At 34.4% G+C, this 21,032-nt stretch overlaps 1 protein-coding gene across 2 annotated transcripts in view; it reads left to right on the forward strand.

The window, feature by feature from the left end:
• Nucleotides 1–21,032, forward strand: part of PLD5 (phospholipase D family member 5) — a 456,336-nt gene that overhangs the window by 56,790 nt on the left and 378,514 nt on the right. Inside the window, exon 1 of one of the 2 annotated variants that reach the window (XM_007481550.3) lies at nucleotides 16,887–17,476. The exons of the other annotated variant lie outside the window; for it this stretch is intronic. Within the exon in view, the coding sequence (XP_007481612.1) occupies nucleotides 17,474–17,476 (3 nt within the window). The 5' untranslated portion in view covers nucleotides 16,887–17,473. Of the gene's footprint in view, nucleotides 1–16,886; nucleotides 17,477–21,032 lie in introns of those variants that run through there. 2 annotated transcript variants of the gene reach the window in all.

Here is a 21,032-nt window from a genome sequence, read left to right on the forward strand (position 1 = left end):
TATGGAATTGTTTGTCACAATGACCCAAATGATAGGTGTGATGATATGACTTTTAAGACTCCAGAACAGAGCTTAATTTGAAAAAGATTGAGAAGTGTCAAGGTGAACCACCTTAGTAGCTTTGATAACCATGGACTTCTGCCACCTAGTGGCCTACCTAGGTAATTTCTGGAGACAAGCAACATGTTTTTTCCTGCTCTCTTGTAACTTGAATCTCATCCTATCTTCACATACAGCTGGAGCATCCCAAGATAATAAGGGAAAAGAATTCTATTTCCTCCTTGAGTTATTGGCATAGAGGCGAGTTGGTTTGGATAGCTTCCAAATTGTCAAAGAGAAGATTCTCATGGGAATCCTTAAAGAATACTTTTTTGGGCAGCCTTCAGAAAAGTAAAAACTTCCTCTGACAGAGGGACACTTTAAGAAAGTTAGAGGATTGTAGAATTTTCACATTTTATCAAGTCATCCCCAAATGATTTCATTTTTCTCTACAATGATGTGAACCACATCCCATTGAAATCAATACTGCTTTATAAATGCAGTAATTTCAGAACTGAGCCTGGAGGAATTTGACAGTTGCTTAGAATTTCCAAAGGCCCTTTCTTTGACCTAGGTGTTCATCTTGAATAGGTCACTTCATTTCTCTCTCTGGCCACCAATTTATTCATCTGCAAAGTGAGAGGTTTGTAGCAAGATCATGGATCAAAGATTTAAACTAGGGGAGAAGGAGGGCTAAAGATCGTCTGGTTCAAACCTTTCATTTTCCAGATGCTGAATCAGACTTATAGAGAGAAAATGGTTTGCCTAAGGCCATACAGGTATTAAATAGTCAAACAGGATTTAAACCAGTGTTCTTTCCATTCCACTATTTCTAACCTCCTATAAGTTCTTAGTCTAGGGGATAAAGCTAGACATGATACATATACATGTTCTATCCCTCCCCCACCCTCTTTCTCTCAATCTCTCTCTCTCTCTCTTTCTCTCTCTCTCTCTCTCTCTCTCTCTCTCTCTCTCTCTCTCTCTCTCTCTCTCTCTCTCTCTCTCTCCTCTGAAATACAAACTTGCTCTTGCTTTCATTCATGCACACACACACACATTTCTCTGTTGAGAAGTATAGGACTCTTATTTTCAATATGAAGAATATTAAAATAATTGAGATATCCTAGAGTTCCAAGAGAGTAGTAAAAATTTTTTTTCAAAGATAGATCTTTTTTGGTTTAAGCATAACCTAGATTGTTGACTCTAAATGTGGCCAACCATTAATAATTTAATCTTCTTATGTCTAGACTGATTAACGTTGTTGAACTATGACTCATAAGCCTTTTCTTGATAATAGTAGAAAACTGATGGTTTCTCTCAGTTCTCATCCTTCTTGACCTCAATGTAGACTTTGACACAATTGATAACTACTTCTTGGTTTCTTGCTCCTGTCTAGATATTCATGACACTAATCTTACCTGGTTCTTTTTCTACTTATCTGACTCCCCTTTTCTCAGATGGTATTGCTGGACCATCATCCATCACCCTCACTATGGTTATCTTGGCTCTGTGCTAGGGCTTCTTTTCTCTTCTTTCCAGAGGTTTTTAACTTAGCATCTCTAAATGTGGTATTATTTAAAATATTTTTATAAGTTTTTAATATAATTTTTAAAAATCCTATGCATTTTATTTTGTGTATTTTAAAATAATTATATATTCTAAAATTATATATATTCTAATTATATATTCTAAAATAATTAAAATATTATTATGAGAAGATATCCATAGACTTCATTAGGCTGCCCAAGGAGTCCATGCTATAAAATAATCAAGAATCCCTGCTTGATAGGATAATTTCAGAAAAATCTAGAACAGCTTGCATGAACTGATGCAAATTGAAGCACAAGAACATTGTACACAGCAAGATATTCACAGTAATGCAGTGATCCAAGACAATCCCAAGATAAACTACTTCTGTCTTCCAAGAAAGAATAGATTGGATCTGAATGCAGACTGAAAGAGACTATGTTTTCCTTTCCTTTCCTTTCTTGTTTTTCTTGTTCTTCTCTTGTTCTTGTTCTTGTTCTTCTTGTTCTTGTTCTTCTTGTTCTTTTTCTTCTTCTTGTTCTTGTTCTTCTTCTTCTTGTTCTTTTTCTTCTTCTTGTTCTTGTTGTTGTTGTTGTTCTTCTTCTTCTTCTTCTTGTTCTTCTTGTTCTTCTTCCTTACCTTCTCCTTCCTCCTACTCCTCCTCTTCCACACAATGACTAATATGGAAGAATGTTTTACTTGACTGCACATGCAAAATCTATATCACACTTCTTACCTCAGGGAATGGGGAGGGCAGGGAGGAAGAGCCATAAGAATCAAGAGAATTTGGAACTCCAAACTTAAAACAAAATGAACATTAAAAATATTTTTACATATAATAGGAAGAAAAATAAACTCTTATTAAAAAAAAAGAATTCCTTCTTGTTCTTCTTGTTCTTGTTCTTGTTCTTGTTCTTCTTGTTCTTGTTCTTCTTGTTCTTCTTGTTCTTGTTCTTGTTCTTGTTCTTGTTCTTCTTGTTCTTGTTCTTCTTGTTCTTGTTCTTGTTCTTGTTCTTGTTCTTGTTCTTGTTCTTGTTCTTGTTCTTGTTCTTGTTCTTCTTCTTCTTCTTCTTCTTCTTCTTCTTCTTCTTCTTCTTCTTCTTCTTCTTCTTCTTCTTCTTCTTCTTCTTCTTCTTCTTCTTCCTTACCTTCTCCTTCCTCCTACTCCTCCTCTTCCACACAATGACTAATATGGAAGAATGTTTTACTTGACTGAACATGCAAAATCTATATCACACTGCTTACCTCAGGGAATGGGGAGGGCAGGGAGGAAGAGCCATAAGAATCAAGAGAATTTGGAACTCCAAACTTAAAACAAAATGAACATTAAAAATATTTTTACATATAATAGGAAGAAAAATAAACTCTTATTTAAAAAAAAAGAATCCCTGTTTGATTCAATCTTGGTGATTGCTTGACCTCTCAGATGTGCAATTATTCACTTTTTACAGATGATTTCAAGATCAGTCTCCTTTCTGAGCTTCAGGTCTACATTATCAATTGGCTTTTGAACATTTAGAATTATATGTCATGAAGGCATCTCAAAATAGATATGTCTAAAATAAAACACATCTTTTCCCCCTCAAACCTATACCCTAGTATATGCCTTGACTTTTTCTCACCATTGTGAGCAAGTAAAAGATGAAGTAACTGAGGTAACAAAGGTTTGAGCTTTCAAGCATATCAATTTATTAAGCAATGTATATCATAAGCTCAACAAATCAGGACCAGGACTCCTCAACATTGGTACTGGACCCTGAATAATGAGGAGTTACAGATTTTTGATACATTAAAAACAATTAATCAAATAAAACCAATTAATTAAAGAAAAACAATTAAACAGGATATAAAATTAGGTAATCTGATTTCTAATTGGAGGAAAGATTAGGGATTTCCCAAGTTGGCAGGGGGAAGGCAAATAGGTGCAATTCCCTAAAATCAGAAGTATCCCATCTTCCCAAAAGTTTTCAATCAAAAGAACATGGAAACATAACTGATTAACAATATAACCAGTTTTCAGATAAAACATAAGATATACAATTGTGAGAAAACTCCAGATCTTTGGACCTGTCCTGTTTCTGATCACCATATCCTAGATCTTTAGTTAAGGGTCAGAGGTAGACAAGAGTCCAGTTTCTCAGTTGTGCAAGACTAGGATCAAACAATGCAATAAAAGCTTTTCACAATTGCTACATACATTCTGCTCTTTCTCACACATAACACTCCATTTCCTGTCTTTGTACCTTTTCCCTAGATATCCCATATATTAGAAATACTCTTCTTCTTTATCTCAATTTTCTAGCTTCCTTATCATCATTCAAGTCTCATTTCAAATTTCAGAAGAAGACCTTTCCTAGACCTTCTCTTTCTAGTGCCTTCCCCCGATATCTTCAATTTATATCATATATAAATCTTGAATAGGTATGGTGGTTTGCATATTGTCTCCCTTAGAAACAGGGACTATTTTTTTTTTACCTTTCCTTGTATCTTAGCACAGTGCTTGACAAATAATACATGTTTAATAACTGCTTATTGACTGAGTAGTTCCTTAATAAATATTTGCAGATCAATGATTAATTAGTGATCTTGAGGCCATTCCTATCTTGCTTGTCCTCCTTTAGATGACTACAGTTTATCAATAAATAATGTTCCTAAAAAATTAGTGCCCGGAATTGAAAATAATACTCAAGATAGTTTGATTATGTCCTGTGAGTCATGCTTCCCTTTTGCAGTTAATGATCACATTAGCTTTTTTTTGTCTGTCATATCATACTATTGACTTTTGTTGAGTTTGCTTTCCCCAATTTTTGTAAACACTTATCTAATGTCACATCTTGTATTTGTCATACCAAATTATTTATAAATGTGAAGCATGCTCTTTTGCTTTTATTCTGTACCCTGTGCCCTTAGAGCCTTTATCTTAACTAGTTGACACATTGGAATAATAGTATTAATTTTAAAGTATTTTTAATATGAAGAGGAGACTGAATCATAGACACTGGAAAAATAAACAAAATCTCACTGCATAGCCCATAAAAAGGGTAAGGAATTATTCCCCAGTAGGAATTTTAGGCACTCTTATAGGTGAGTTATAAACAGCTGTAGGAACAATGAAGCTCCAAATAGTTGTTGGGCTAATAAGGTATGATAGAAGTGATAATTTCTAAGTCAAGTCTTTGGTATAGCACCTTCTTTTCTTTCCCCCACTTCTGCCTGCCCCCCTCCCCCTTTTTGGCCCATCACCATTACAGAAGTTGAGATTGAGAAAGGACAAAAACAGTGAAGTTAGAGGCAGCCCTAGGGAATCAATCCAGGAATATAGAAGGCAATAGAAATTAGAAAAGATAGATAAGTCCATTAGATAAGAAGAGGCTTGGATAACCAAAAGTCCAAGAAAGTGATTGGAATCTTCATTTTGTTTTCTCTGACTAACTTTGTAGAACTGCTCTATAAAAGTGAGCTTTCTAATTTTGATTAATCTACAAAAATCTCCTTCCTTCAAAAATGCATGGGAAAAGTATCTCATTAAGTAAGCTTAAAATCTTCAACTCTTATTTAGGTGTGTTTGGGTAGCTTAATAAAAGAAGTATATCTAGATTTTAATCTGGTGAAAGGGTTAATGAGGAGAGTTCATGTCATTAAACTACTTGTTCTCCATTACAAAATTGTCCATGCCTCAGCACACCCTTCTCTCTTGGGGAATATCCATTTGTGCTAAATGATTTGGGGACTTGAGATGAATTACATTTACCTCATGTTGAAATCAATCCAATGAGTTCCACATGATTAGTCTCATTAAATAAAAGTTCAAACACATTAATGATTTTTCCATGTTTATAAAATCTAACCTATACTCATTTAAGTAGACCTTTACACATTTTGTAGAAGTTAGTATTAATTAGATTCTAGAAAATGAATCTTGAAATCCAGAAATGTATTCATATGTGTGCTATTTATAAGCACATATATTCATAAACTGTGACAATTAACATTGGCTTTAAAAAGATTGTTTTGAACAAATTGATTATATATTTCGCCTGTATTTAAATGCACATGATTAAGTCGTTCTACATAAAAGGAAGCAATAATTTTGTTGCTATTTACAGAAAGATGGGGATCTATGCCCTCATGGTACTGCGGCTCCCTCCTGTGGTGAAAAGTAGGTATGGTCATCTATTTTTTGGAAATGGAAATAGGAAATCATCAACTAGGACTAGAAAGATCCTGAATTCTCTCTTCTGATCTAGGGAATTGCTATGATATGTCTTTCTGAAGGGTCCGAGGGAAAGATAATTTTCAAAGATGTCCTCATAGTTATTTCTGTAAAAAAATTAAACAAGAAATACAATGCAATTATGATGACAAAAAGTATAGCTTGTCAGGTTACATTTTAAGCTTCTTCTTCAAATAACTTTTTGTAAATAGAGGTTATCCAGAGCAACTCTGTATCCATTTTGAAATACACTTGAAATTTTCTCATCTATTTCTGTGTTGAAAAATATTTATCATATTATAAATGTTCTCACGAAGTAAATATGAGCTGTTTTTTGGTTCAGGAAAGCATCGGTTGTTTTTTTTTCTCTCAAGAATTTTAATTTCATCAAATAGAAAATATTTTAAAAAGCATCCTGTGCTAAAGGGAATTGGTACCTGAATTTTAATTGTTGATTTTCTTGAGACTGTATTTAAAATGCCTCCCTGCCTGTATGATTGCCGCCACCATGTTTCTTCATTTTTAATCTCATCTAGTATTTATTATTGAGTGGCATAGCCATAGTACTGGGCTAAGGGTTAAAAGTGCACTATAGAACCACAATGACACTGCTGTCTGAGATGACTAAAGCAGATGACGCATAATAGCATATAAATGGTCATCATTAAACATCTGTAAATTTAAACTGTTAAGAGCTACAATACAATAAAATGTAAACTAAAAGCAGTATATAACCATTTATTTCATTGTTCCACAAAAATGGAGTCATGATAGAAGTGGAGCCACCCACACAGGGAGTGGGTAAGAGGAGACAGAGCCATCCCAAAAGGTTTGGATGATATAACTGGGGTAGGGGAAGGGAAGGTTGGATAATCTCAGAAGTGTGATTAGAAAATCCTAACAACTTTACTGAAGGGAAATATTAACCAGATGGTATAGTGGAAAGAACATTTGTTTGGAGTCAGAGGATTTAGGTCCAATTCATGACTCTACTAATTAGTTCCTTTGTGATCTTGAACAAGTCAATTAAACTCAGTTTGCTTGTTATTGCTCAGTCATATCCAACTATTTGTGATCCTGTGGACCATAGCACCAATACTGTCCATGGATTTTCTTGGCAAATATACTGGAGTGGTTTGCCATTTTCTGCTCTAGTGAATTAAGGCAGATAGAGGTTAAATGAGTTGGCCAGGGCCACAATGCTAGTAAGTATTTGAGGTCAATTTTGAATTCAGGCATTCCTGACTCCAGGCCCAGTGCTCTATCCACTGCACTGTCTGTCTCATATATAATTTACCCCAAAGCCTCTTGACTTAAAAAAATTAAATTTCATATGCTATAATACCTAGTTCCCTCTCTCCCATCTCCATTAAAGACTATCTTCCCTTCCTGATCTTCATGATAATTTATCTTCCTGTCTGTCACATGGCAGCAGCACTTCCATCTGAAAGGTTCTGAGCCATCCTTGTTTCCAATCTTCCCCTGGAGCTACAAGAGGGCTCTATCTATATTCTGCTAAAGAGAAAAACTCCCTGCTTCATTGATCATTGTCACAGCTCTCAGGATCAGATTCACTGAAGTTTTAATGTATGTCCGTATACAGTCATTTGAAAAGACTTCAAAAGTAGTATTTGGTCCACTATTGTTTTCTTCTTTACTGATAAAAATGTTCATAACCTATAATTGTACTTTAGTGGATCACATAGATATCTCATGTATTATAGAAGTTCTTTGAGGAAGATCAGTAAAATAATGTCAATTCTCAATTATTCATGCCCTCTATTGGGCAACAGGAGCATGGAAAATTCAGGTTATTTATACATGATTCTGGAAGGCACTATTGAAGGGTTTTTTGTGTTGTTTTTATTTTTTTTTGGTAGAGAATTACAGAGTCATACCAATAACTAGATTTATTCTTAATTTTGTTTTACTTGGGTATATATCTAAATTAATTTGCACTCCATGAGTTCACATTAGCTAGATTTTGGGAAGGAAATATTCGAAGGAAGATAGCACAGGATTAAAATGTCATCCTGGATCATCTAACTAAGTGAAAAATTGAAAGCTGATTGATTTTTTCATTTATTGAAGAGACAAAGAGTGAATATAAATTGATAAGACAGTTTGAACTAGTTGACCTCTAAGGTACTTTCCAACTCAAAGGCTCTGGGATTCTTATTGATTTAAAATTAAATGGCTAATCAATGGAATTATTAACTAGTGAATCTCAGATACAAAACTTTATGTAACAGAAAATTAGTGCAAACTTCCTGGCTTATATCTACCTAAAGATATCTTTTTCATACACAGCCTTATGATTTGATGAGTGATAGAAAAATGAGCTAAAGTTGTAGATTCTGAACAACAAGGGAAATAAAAAACACTAAGCAATTTGGAAAGTTTTTTTTTGTTCTTTTGTTCTTCTTGTTCTTCCTCGGCCCTACCACCTTGCCTCTCCTCAAGTTCTATATACCATTCCAGAAATGTGCATAGTGCAAAATTTTCATATTCTCATTTCTCTTCCCTTGTGCTAAACTTGATAATGTATGACTGTACTTTAAAAAAAGGAAAAGAAACTCATAGAATTAGAGGAATATGATAATAATGGTTCAATTTGGTTTTGATGCTGACCACCAAGAGAGACAGTATCAAATCAAATCAAACCATTCTGTGATCAGGTCACAACTGTAGAACAAATGTTAATAGTCCTCTTGTTGCTCTTCAGGGAAGCATTACTCTGTATATGAATTTAAGTTATAATGTTCAACTTTATTACAGATTTTCTTATCTGCTGTTGTTTGGTTAGGAGATGTACTAGAATGAAAGAGTACTTCTAGGCTAATTTCTAATTATCTACTGAAGGAGAAGGGGTGGAACTAGAGTCTAAATTATTGGATAGGAGAGAAAGGAAAATATAAGCCAGTTGCCTATCTTCTTTGAAGTTTCCTGGTGCCTTGTTGAAGCTTATCAGTAGTGAAGAGGGTCTACTCTCTTCCCTATTCAGTCTGAAGGCTACAGTAGGAGAGATATCAATCCTGGCTCATAAAATCTTTCTCTTTATGATAAATTCCTTAGATAGCAAATAAATAAACCTGTTTTTTTTCTATAAAGAAAATGATAATGATATCCCTTACTTACACACAGTATTCTAAGAGATGTAGTGCAATTTTAAACTTTAATAGATTTAAACTGGGTTTGGATCCCAGTTCTTCCCTTTATTGTCTCTGTGATCCTGAGCAAATTACTTTTTCTGTGCCTTAGGTTCCTTATTGGTAAAAGGAGGATGTTGACTTAGATTAGTGCATATTAACTTCACTCAATAGTGAATACTATTGTCACAATAATAGTGCACTCAAATGTGCATATTAACTTCAAAAATCACAAATTAACATTATCTCATGTTATATTTTAAAATTTGTTATACATGTCAAATTTACATATTAACCTGGGGCAGGATTTGTATATGTAGCCTTGGTGAGTTTGAAACCTCTGGACTAGATGACATCTGAAATCCTTTCTAGCTTAGCCATTCTTCTGCCTAAGAACTGATATTTGGTATTGGTGCTAAGACAGTAAACAAAGGTTGTTTTTTTTTAAAGCTATATACAGGATAAATTGTAGTTAATCTAAAGAAGAAAGGCATTGGAATTAAGAGGGATTGATAAACACTTCCAATAGAAGATGGAATTTTAGAGAGGATTTGAAGAAAGCCAGGGGAACCAGGAAAAGATGAGTAGAGAGAGTGTTCCAGGCATGGGGAACAACCAGTGAAAATACACCATGTCAAGTGATGCTCTATTCTTGTCCAAGAAATAGCAAGGAATCTTGTATTACTGGATCACAAAGTATTTGGGAGAATGTAAGGTATAAATATAGGCAGTTAGGTGTTGCAGTGGATAGAGGACTGGGCTTGAGGTCAGGAAGACTCCTCTTCCTGAATTTAAATCTGGCCTTGGACACTTCCTAGCTGTGTGATCTGGGGCAAGTCACCTAACCCTGTTCACTTCAATTTTCTCACCTGGAAAATGAGCTGGCAAAGGAAATGGCAAACCACTTCTCTGCCATGAAAACCCCAAATGGGGTTTCTCAAAGAATCAGACAAGACTGAAAAGTGACTGAACATGAACAAGGTGTAAGAAGACTGGAGGTTAGGGCAGATTATGAAGGGATCTGATTATGCAGTAATCCAGGACAATTCTGAATGTTTTATGAGAAAGAATGCTATCCACATCCAGAGAAAGAACTATGAGAGTAGAAACACAGAATAAAAACAACTGCTTGATCATATGAGTCGATGGGAATATGATTGGGGACATAGACTCCAAATGATCACCCTAGTGCAAATATTAATAATATGGAAATAGGTCTTGACCAATGACACATGTAAAACCCAGTGGAGCTGTTCATTGGTTATGGGAATGGGGTGGGAGTAAGGCAAGGAAATAACATGAATCATATAACAATGGAAAAATATTCTAAATCAATTAATTAAATAAAAAATGAAGGGATTTGATTGCCAAAGAAAGGATTTTACATTTGATCTTGGAGGTGATAGTAACCAACTGCAGTTTATTGAATGGAGAATGAGGATGATAAGGTCAGACCTAAAGTGTGGATTCTGTCATAAAGACTAGCCTAAGCAAGTTCAGAGAAGTTCATTATCAAGTAGGAGAAAGGATGCTAAATTTTTTTCAGTGACAGTAACCTTTTAAAAAAAAATTGTATTGATGTGTTTTGTTTTTAAATTACATTTACTAACATGACAGCAAAAGAAAGTAATGAATGTTGGAGGGGATGTGGCAAAGTCAGGACATTAATGCATTGCTGGTGGAGTTGTGAATTGATCCAAACATTCTGAAGGGCAATTTGGAACTATGTCCAAAGGGCGCTAAAAGACTGTCTGCCCTTTTATCCAGCCATAGCACTGCTGGGTTTGGACCCCAAAGAAATCATAAGGAAAAAGACTTGGACAAGAATATTCATAGCTGTGCTCTTTGTGGTGGCAAAAAATTGGAAAATGAGGAGATGCTCTTCAATTGGGGAATGGCTGAACAAATTGTGGTATCTGTTGGTGATGGAATACTATTGTGCTCAAAGGAATAATAAAATGGAGGAATTCCATGGGGTCTGGAACAACCTCCAAGAACTGATGCAGAGTGAGAGGAGCAGAACCAGGGAAACATTGTACACAGAGACTGATACACTGTGGTACAATCGAATGTAATGGACTTCTCCATTAGTGGCAATGCAGTGATCCTAAACAACTTGGAGGGATCTATGAGAAAGAACACTATCCACATTCAGAGGAAAAACTGTGGGAGTAGAAACACTGAAGAAAAAACAACTGCTTGATTACATGGGTCGAGGGGGATATGATTGAGGATGTAGACTCCAAATGACCATCCTAGTATAAACATGAACAACATGAAAATGGGTTTTGACCAAGAACACATGTAAAACACAATGGAATTGCATGTCGGTTATGGGAAGGAGTGGGAGGAGGGGAGGGTAAGAATATGATTCTTGTAACCAAGGAATAATGTTCTAAATTGACTAATTAAATAAAAATTTCCAAAAATAAAGAAAAAGATAAATTACATTTACTGATTTTGCAATTACAGAATATTCCTACTTTGGGAGTAGTCTCTTATAAACAAAGTAGAGCTGCTTAGTGAGGCATCTCAATGCAGCATTTCTGCATCCCTCTCAATTCTGTGTTTCCTTGAAAATTTGAAAGAAATCAATTTTCTCTCCATCCTCTTCTATTAAAAAAAGAAAAGAAAATTTCTTCTAATATATATCAAGCTATTCACAGTCAAGCAAAACAATTCCCTAAATTGTTTTATGCAAAAGTATCTGTCTCTTTCTGCTCCCTACATCCATCAACTCTATGTAATAAATAAGTAGTATGTTTTATCATTGATCTTGTGGAATAACTTCAAAAACTAAATTGCCAAAAGGTTTCAGTTGAGGAAAAGGGTTATGCTGATGAAATCTTAAATTGCTCAATTTTGAAAATGTAATTTGGATATGTTGCCCATCCTCTTACCAGGTTGTTTGTGGAAGTAGGGATCATATTTTAATATTTTTAAGTGGCTAGAAAAAGCTCAGCACCCATTGTTTGTCACTAATATACATTAACATTGATTCTCCCATACATTCAAGTATTTATTTGTTATATTCACTTGTGGAAACTTAACTACGGTGGATCATGAAGGACACAAATGGGAATATGGTCATGATCCCTAGCATCAGAAATTTATAGCCCAATTAGAAGACAATATTCATAGGATAGAGGTAAATAGCTACGCAAGGATTAAATCAATTTTTACAACAAGATATTTAAAGATACTATATAACTGCCAAATGAGTAGTAAGATTTAAGTACTGTGATTCCATAGGTGCCATAGGTGGTATGATCAGAGAAAATTTGATGAAAGAGGTGGGAATTGAACTCAGTGTAGAAAGCATAGGGAAGAAATTTGATCAGGGGGAAGGAAATGAAAGCTTCTGGATTCCTGAGCAGTGAAGTATTTATAGTCCATAGCAGTCAAGTATAGTAGAAATACTACTTAAAAACAACTTTTAAAAAATGAATCAATCAGAAAACATTTACTAGACCTACTTCAGCTATCATCCACTTCAAGCACATACTATTTTTTGTTTGCCATTTAATACTTGAAAAAAAGATGGGGATCCTGAAGCATTATTATACAATTCTAATTCAAATACTAGATAATATAGAAACCCTCTTTATACCCTGAAGAGTTTTATGAAAGTAAACTAAGGCAGTGTGAGAAGCAATATGGCATAATAGAAAGAAAAAATGTTGGATTTTTAAAGTGTTTTCATAAACATTTATTTTGGTTAAAGAGAAGGGAACTCAAAGTTATTGCAGGATCTGTTTGGCAAAGAAAATGTCATTAATACAGTTTTATTAAAGCATTAATTGTATTTATACTATGTAGTACAGACAGACATTAACAAAAATAAAAAGCACATCTTGAAGAGAATCAAATTCTGAAATACTTTGGCATGTAAAAATGACACAAATCACAAAAAAAAAATCATTCCAGTCATCTGTAAGAGAGTTGCAGTTTACTCTTTTCACAACAATAAATAGAGAAAAAATAAAAATTCTGTAGGGACCTCTCTGACTCTGATATTTGCCAGCTGTGTGACCATGTTATCAAGTTCCTCTACCTTTCTGAGCTTCAGCAGCTCATTAACTCAACGTTTAGATGGTTTTTAATCTTCCTCAGTGTAGGCAGTTGTTACTACACTGAAGAAAGCATGCAAACTTAAACACTACACTTATTCATCTAGTCATCTGCATGGCTGGTTGGGACACTAGTAATTTATTTCACTTCAAACCTAGTCTAGCATATTGGTAGAATAAAACTCAACCAAACCAAATGTACATGATGAAAATAAGCCCTTTCTCTTATCTACCAAAATTTGCTTTATACACTTGAACCTATGTTGGCAGCTTACTGAAATTTAAACCTCATTTAGGATATTGGTAGAGTAAAACCCAACCAAACTAGAAACCTAAATAAACTCTATTCCTTATTCATTTGATTTATACATTTGAAACTATAAATTTTAACCAGACTGGGCATTAGGTAATTTTAAGTGCATACCTGGGTAATACTTTTTAAAATATATGAACAGAAGTAGCCCTTGCCTTCTAGAAGTTTATAGTATAATATGTACAATAAATATAAATAGGTATTATATGACAAATAAATATACACATCAAATAGTTGTTTTCTGTGAGTAAAAGAATAGAGAATGGCTATAATATATGCAGGGGTATATATACATACATGCCCATATGTATAAATGTATAAATGGACATATATATATAAATGCCTTTTTTAGACATATCCACATATAAACCTACATATACATGTACATATAAATATACATGAAACAGAGACAGAGAGAACGTGTTAGTTGCCATGGGCTTCTGAGAGTCCAGAAATACTCAACAAGTAGAACTTGAACTTAAGACTTCATGACTCTGAGGCTAGCTCTTTATCCATTATTATACATTGTCTCTCTATCCATCATGATACTTTACATTTCTAGAGCAACTTAATGTTTACAGAATACTTTTCTCACAAATACTCTGTGAAGTGAATAGTACAGATAGTATTATATCACTTATACAGTTAAGAAAACAGGCTCAGAGGGGTCCAGAGACTTATTTATACTTAGTTTTCAAGTAAGTATGTAAGCACCAGAGTTCAAACTCAGTTTTCTCCTGAATCCAAGTGTATTATTTTTTTCTACTCTACCTATGGATACAGCATCTCATGTGTTTATCTCATGCAATTATTTAATCAATAATTCAAATATCATCTATGTATATATAGAACACTACAATATGTTGTGGTTTGCTTTGGTGGAATGGCATTTTTACATTGAAAAAATAGCCTATTTATCTCTTTATGTTGAGTTCTAGTTCTATTTGTTCGCCTCACTCTTTCCATTTATAGATGTCATAAAAGTGACTATGAAAATAAAATGTGGTTAGACAATTTAAAGCTGGAAGTTACTCTAGATATCATCTAATCTAACCTTAATGCCTGCCATTTCACAGATGAAGAAAGTGAGACTTCAGAGTGGTAAAAAATGACTTGCTCAAAGTCACATGATAGTAAGTGGCAGAGCCAAGATTCAACCCCAGCTCTTCTAAGTCTTCTAAGTCTCTTTCTATTATTCCACATTTATTGAACAGATTCTTGTCTTCAGCTTAGATTGTATTGTGTGATCTGAATTCTGTTTCAGAATTCTACTGAACCTATCTGGATGTTATTCATGCATCTCTCAGAGCAGGCCATGTATTTCAGTATAACAAATCTTATCCTTCTGGGAAAGGAGAAATCCACCCTTGAATTTAGCTCTTTGTAAACCTTATAAAGAAAATTGGGCTCCAGGCAAGAAAGGATTTTAACAAGAATTGAAAATATAGCCTACAAGCTCTGTTGCTGTATATATTTGGATTACCAAATCCTATTGGCCACAGATTCTAGCACAGGGGTTTTAGGATTATTGGATTTTGGTCAATCTCAAACTACTGGAGTCCTCAGAACCATCTAGTCTAATTCTTTTATTTTTCAGATGAGTAAATTGATACTCAGGGAACTTAAGTGACTTGCCTAAGGCCATTAAAAAAACAAAAACAAACCTTATATACTGTTTTAAAATCAATACTCCAGTCCAAGGCAGAAGAATGATAAGGGCTATGCAATTGGGGTCAAGTTACTTGCCCAGGGTCACACAACTAGGAAGCATCTGAGGCCATCTTTGAAGCCAGGAACTTTTGTATCTAGGCTTGGCTCCCTATCCACTAAACCACTTAGCTATTCCACACTCCCACCTCCATAGTCAATTCAGTAGTAAAAACAAGGAGTAAATTGGGAAAGGAAAGGAAAGGTTCCTAAACCTATTGGCAGCTAATCAATTTTTTAGCTGTGCTTAACACTTTTTATAGAGATATGTTATTGATTCCCTTTATTTCAGAAAGCATTTGTGTAATAACAACTATGTGAAAGGCACTCTGCTCGGTTAGGATACAGAATAGACTCAGATGCAGACCAATCTTCTAACATACTTTAACATACTAACATACTAACAAACTCATAACTTTAGGTAAAACATGAAGTACAAAGAAAAAGGTACAAAAGTGTTCTAAGAAAGTTGTCGTTATAATCAAGTTTGTAAAGGTAATGAATGACACATATGTAGTACTTTAATGTGCCTAAAACATTTTAGTTGGGTATTGAAAGTCATAAACTAGTTAAGAACAACTTAATCAAGGTTCAAGGAAGTGAAATACTTTGAACATCATATGAACATCTTATGAGTTCATCCAGTTGATAAAATTAAACATACACATCTCTATATTTAAAAAGGAGGTTCCAGCAGAAATGTTTCAGAAACCACTTTGAGAACTTTGAGGAACCAACTCATGTGCTTCTACCCAGAAGATATCAGAAAGCAGGGATTTCCAGACATAACTGCACACTTCTCTCCTCTTCTTCCATTATCCATGTCATCAAAGAGACTTTTTCAGTAACAAAAAATTGGTTCAGCTGCGAATTGAGAAGCCAAGTTAGACACTGAAGAAAGGAAGGTTTTAGAGATCGTATCTTCAGAGAAAATGCAGCCTTGTGTCTCTAAAAGGGCACCTACAAGATTCTATATGTACTTGTTGGAGAATATGTCTCATTCTTTTTGGAGAATGTTTTGTACCAATTATTCTTACTAGATGGATGGATCTTCTTTTACTAAGCACTCAACTATATGCCAGGTACTGTACTAAACTGGGAATACAACAAGAAAAAAATAGTTCTTACTCTCAAGGAGCTTACATTCTAATTAGAAAAGGTGATACATAATGAGGGAGGGAGTACCAGTGTGTGGACAAAGCAATCAGTCAGTAGGTGGAGCAGATGAGAAAGTGAGCCAGGAAGGAAATGGCCAACAATACTAGCAATAGAATTGTAGCAAGTAAATCTTTCTAAAAGCCAATTCTAAAATTCTCCCTTGTTATTTGATCACTGGGGAAGTGGATTCTAATTTGGATCTTATGAGAAACAGCTTACGGATCAATCTGTAAGGCCCTCAGTCTTACCCCCTAGAACTACATTGGAAGAAGTAGTCAACTGTTCCCTAGAGATCCAACTTGTTATTTGTGATTGAAACTACATTGTCTCATTTGATCCTCTCATTTTATTGTATGGTACGTACTGAAGGTATTATTATACCTATTTTACAGGTGAGGACATGGAACCTCAGTGATTTGTCCATGATCATACAGGTAATTAGTATCATGGGCATTGTCTATTGTGCCACACTTTATTGTTGTTATTATTATTAATAATATTTTTATGAAGTATTGATAAGACTGAAACAGAGATGGAGAACCTAGAATGCCATGCTCATTGTCCTTAAAGAGTTTATCAGTTTATTCATCAAAAAAGGCTTTGTTCTAGGTTTCACAGCTGGATTAAAGAATTTTGATTCCCCGTCTGTTGGTGATGTAATTAAACAGCCATGTAGCAAATAACTTCCTTAGCCTGGACTTGCTGCTCTTGCTTTGTTTTCAGAGAATTTTCCCAACACCTGCTAAGCATCAAATCATAGTAACTACGAGTGCTAGGTATTGTTGCCCCCTCTTTTTGCCTTTCCTCTTTAGGCAGTGAATACTCCTTGTCTTTGATTGGAATAGCAACAATGTGACCGACCAGGACAGAGGAGTTTTGGTAGATCTGGGTGTGGAAGTTGGCACAGTGCCTTCCTCCCCTGGGTCCAGATTCTGCTATGATTTCATTCCAGAAACTACAAATTTGAAAGGAAAAGAGGGAAAAAAGGAGCATAATCGAATGTAGCAACCCTTCAGCTTTGGCTAAAATGCCAAAGGCAAGGCACAATTATTTTTTCAACCCATGTTCTGGGACAAATTCTGAAATTGCTTGCTGCAACCCCTTCTCTTATCGCTTGGTTTGGCTGATTTCCAAAGCACCAAGGCTAGCAATTGAGGGACTGAAATCTAATCGGTAGCGATACACTTTCACTACATAAAACATTGTCTGCCTCCAAAGCCTGGAGTGGCTCTGAAAGCAGTGCGTCCACAACAGCTCCGGGCTGCTGATCTCCAGAGGGAGGAAACCCAGGATCACAATGGTAAGTCACTCTTTAGTTTTCAGCAAAGCTGGGCTGATAGATGGGAAGGAACGACTGCTTGGGAGCTGGTAGCGAAAACAGCAGTTTGCAGCATTTAAATGGAACACTAACTCATTAGGCTCCACTGGCATTAGCTGTTTCTCACAGGAAGGGACCAGATACCTTTGGCACCAGTGCACTGCATTTGTTTTTTTAATGATGCCTTTGAAGTCAGGGAGTTATGCTGACTGAAAATGGAAAAGGGCTGTCTGCTGCTAGGGCTTTTGATACAGAGGGGCACTTACACCTTGGCTTTTGTATGAGATTTAACTAATGCAATATCACTTTTATCTGAATATGTGTTTTCCAGGAGTCCCTTTCCCCCTTTTGGTGGTAATTGGAAAACAAGTAATTGCCCAGATTCTCTCTGTTGTACAAAAAAGGAGGTGCTCATCCATTAACTATTTTCTTTTTCTGGTTTTTGAATGTTTTATTTCTTACTGTAAGATTTTTACTTTCATCCATAGAGTTTATTAGATTGGAAACATTATTCAACTAAACTTCGGAAGGACCACTTATATATTTTTAATGAACTTATGGGGAATGGGACAACAGAAATCTCCTGTCTAAAAGAAAGTGGTGTGTGTACTTTTTTTTAAAGTGAAAGTTTAATACACAGCTGTAAAAATCAAAGGTTTGTCAGTGGATGTTGAGCTATAAGGATGGATTTTCTGTGAACTTGGTCTTTGAGGGAGCTAATGATTTTTGCCTTGGAAACAAAAATACATTTAGCTACAGCTTTCTGTTTTCTCTTCCCTACTCCATCCTTCTCCCCCTGCCTGAGACACCTGTATTACAAGGGACACATTAAGGATGAAACTAAAACTTTTAATTCATGGGGTACTTAAAATAATGAAGGAATGCAGGGCATTGGTGATGAGGTTATGTAAGATTTAGGAGAAAATAAAACCTATTATTTTATAAGCTATAAGAGGGGAAATCTGAAATATGCTTACTTGACTGCACAGCTGATGTGTGGGAAATGATTATTCCTTTTATAATTCAAATGAATGAAGAGAGGACTGATGGAGGGAATGTGGGAATTTTTAGAAGTGAGTCTGCCTTTCCAGCAACTCAGAAAGGGGACAACTGGAGGCCAGATTTATTTGGGTATGTTCAGTTTCATTTACACTCTTCCTACCACATTGTCCAATCCTGGATTCCTAAAAAGTAAACAAGGCCACAGAAATAAAAAGCAAACTCAGAAGATCTGTATTGAATCTTTCCCACCTTACTTGACATCTGGTAAGTTATAGAGGTTTTTCATTTTCATCTTATGTCATCTCAGCCATTTTCAGAAGCACCATTAAGCTAGAGCCAGGCAAATGCATCAAATATTCAAACACTTCCCTTTAAGTTGCTGAATAGGTAGGAAAGTCAATAAATATAGAAGTTAGGATTAATTGGTCTCTTGACACATTTTTCCTCAACTTAGTTGGCAAAGTAATTTCTTCCTTCTCTTCTTTCCCTGGGAACATTCCTTTGTGGATTAAAAATGTGCATGCTGAAATGAATATACAGTTTTCCATCAGAACCACCTCTAAGCATGGGTGTAAACATAAGCATAATTGACATTTTCACATAGTACTTAGGGAGAAAATAATGGATTTGTCAAAGAATGAGATAATAAATACAGTAGAAGAGCTAAATGCTAGACTATAAACACCAAAAAGAAAATCCAATTTCTTTTGGGACAGAAAAAATAATGAGAGAATAAACATTGTGATAAGTTTATGTGGAAAGTGAAGCTTTGCCATAAGTAATAACTAAGATAGAGATCAATCAATAATGATTTGTATCTATTATATAACTATGTTTATTTTTATTTGATTTGATTTCCATTTTAAAGGATTGGGGGAAATTACTATAGATCAATCAATAACAATTTGTAGACAAGGTTTCATCCCAAATGAGTTTCTCTTGACTGCTAAATTTAAAAAGGTAATACTTCTGTAGGAAATAAAACCTGAATGTCGAGAGGACCCCTTTTTTTCACCACATAATTTAGTAAGAATTATTCAAAAGATCAATGAGTTGAAAAAGTGTTCTTTCTAAGGAAAGGCAAAACATACATTAAAATCTGATTAAGTTCACACTGTGATGAAAGAGAAAGTAGTTTTGAGTGTTTTTCACTATCTAGAAGTATTATCTTGACATGGAAAAAAAAAAGGTAAATTATCACAGTTAAATGTAGTCTTCTGGCCTGGAGGGCTTGAATTTTGTAACTTTGTCTTCCCAGTTCACAACACAGTGATTTGCATATAGTAGGTACTTAATAAATGTTTGTTGAATTGGTTCATTATGAAATTTTCTGGAGAACATAGGTATGATATGAAACAATGTCCTAATCTCAGACTTTTTGGCAATTTAAAAGTGAAGTAAAGCAAGAAGGAATAAGTAAATAGAGAAGTATACAAAACATTGAAGTACATAAAAGAAATTTAAAAAGAATATATTAAAGTTATTTTCTAGCAAGAAAAATTTGTATATGATATAGAGTGGTAAGTGACAGGAAGCTCTGACAGTCCTGCTTGGACAAAATTTGACTGGGGAGATTTACCACTTATAATAAATTCTATATTAAATATTAGTACATATGTATATTGTGTATATTCTATGTATATATGTAAATAGTACAACTGTATATTTTATAGTACTTTCACATGTTATCTCATTTAATCCTCAAAATCCATGAGGTGTGTATAATGTACTAGACTTTATAGTTGTGAAAATAGAATTCTCTTACTGACCTTACATTCCAAAGAGTTCAAATAAAGATTGCCTATGTACCAAAATGTTAGTTGTAACATTTTGTATTAGGAAAAAAAGAGAAACAAACTGGGGGCCTGTGGATTGAAGCATGACTGAACAAGTTTTGGTATATAAGTGTATTAGAATTTTATTTCATCATAAGTAATGATTGAAGAATTAAGAAAAAATGTAAAGACATGAATTGTTAAGAGAGTAAAGAAAACAGAATCAAAAGAAAGACATGATTGCAAAAATGTAAATGATAATATTGAAAAGCTGCTAAATGTGAATAATTACAATGATCAAATTACACACCTTGTGAAAAGATAATGAAATATATTTCCCATATCATAGAGAGGTGGGGAACTCAAGTTGTCATAAGGTTCTGTATGTCATCAAAACAGGGTCAACTTGAGTGTGGCTTTACTCAATGTTCATTTAACCATTACAAGAGAATGTTTAAAGTAAAGTGTGTATAGATTATACATATTATACAAATATGTGTAAATATATTCACATAAAATATATTTTATTAAATATTTCTCAATTATATTTTGAAAGCTTTTTAGTATTAATTTTTTAAAATATTGAGTTCTAAATTATCTTCCTGCAACCTATCCCCCACTGCCTGAAAAAACAAGCAATATGATGCCAATTATACAAGTGATGTCAAACAAAATATCTTTCCATATTAGTCATATTGTAAAAGAAAAATATATATATATACTTATACACTCAAGAAAATGATAAGGAAGAAGTATGCTTC

This window comes from Monodelphis domestica, chromosome 2 (assembly GCF_027887165.1).
Source record: "Monodelphis domestica isolate mMonDom1 chromosome 2, mMonDom1.pri, whole genome shotgun sequence".
Lineage (NCBI taxonomy): Eukaryota > Metazoa > Chordata > Mammalia > Didelphimorphia > Didelphidae > Monodelphis > Monodelphis domestica.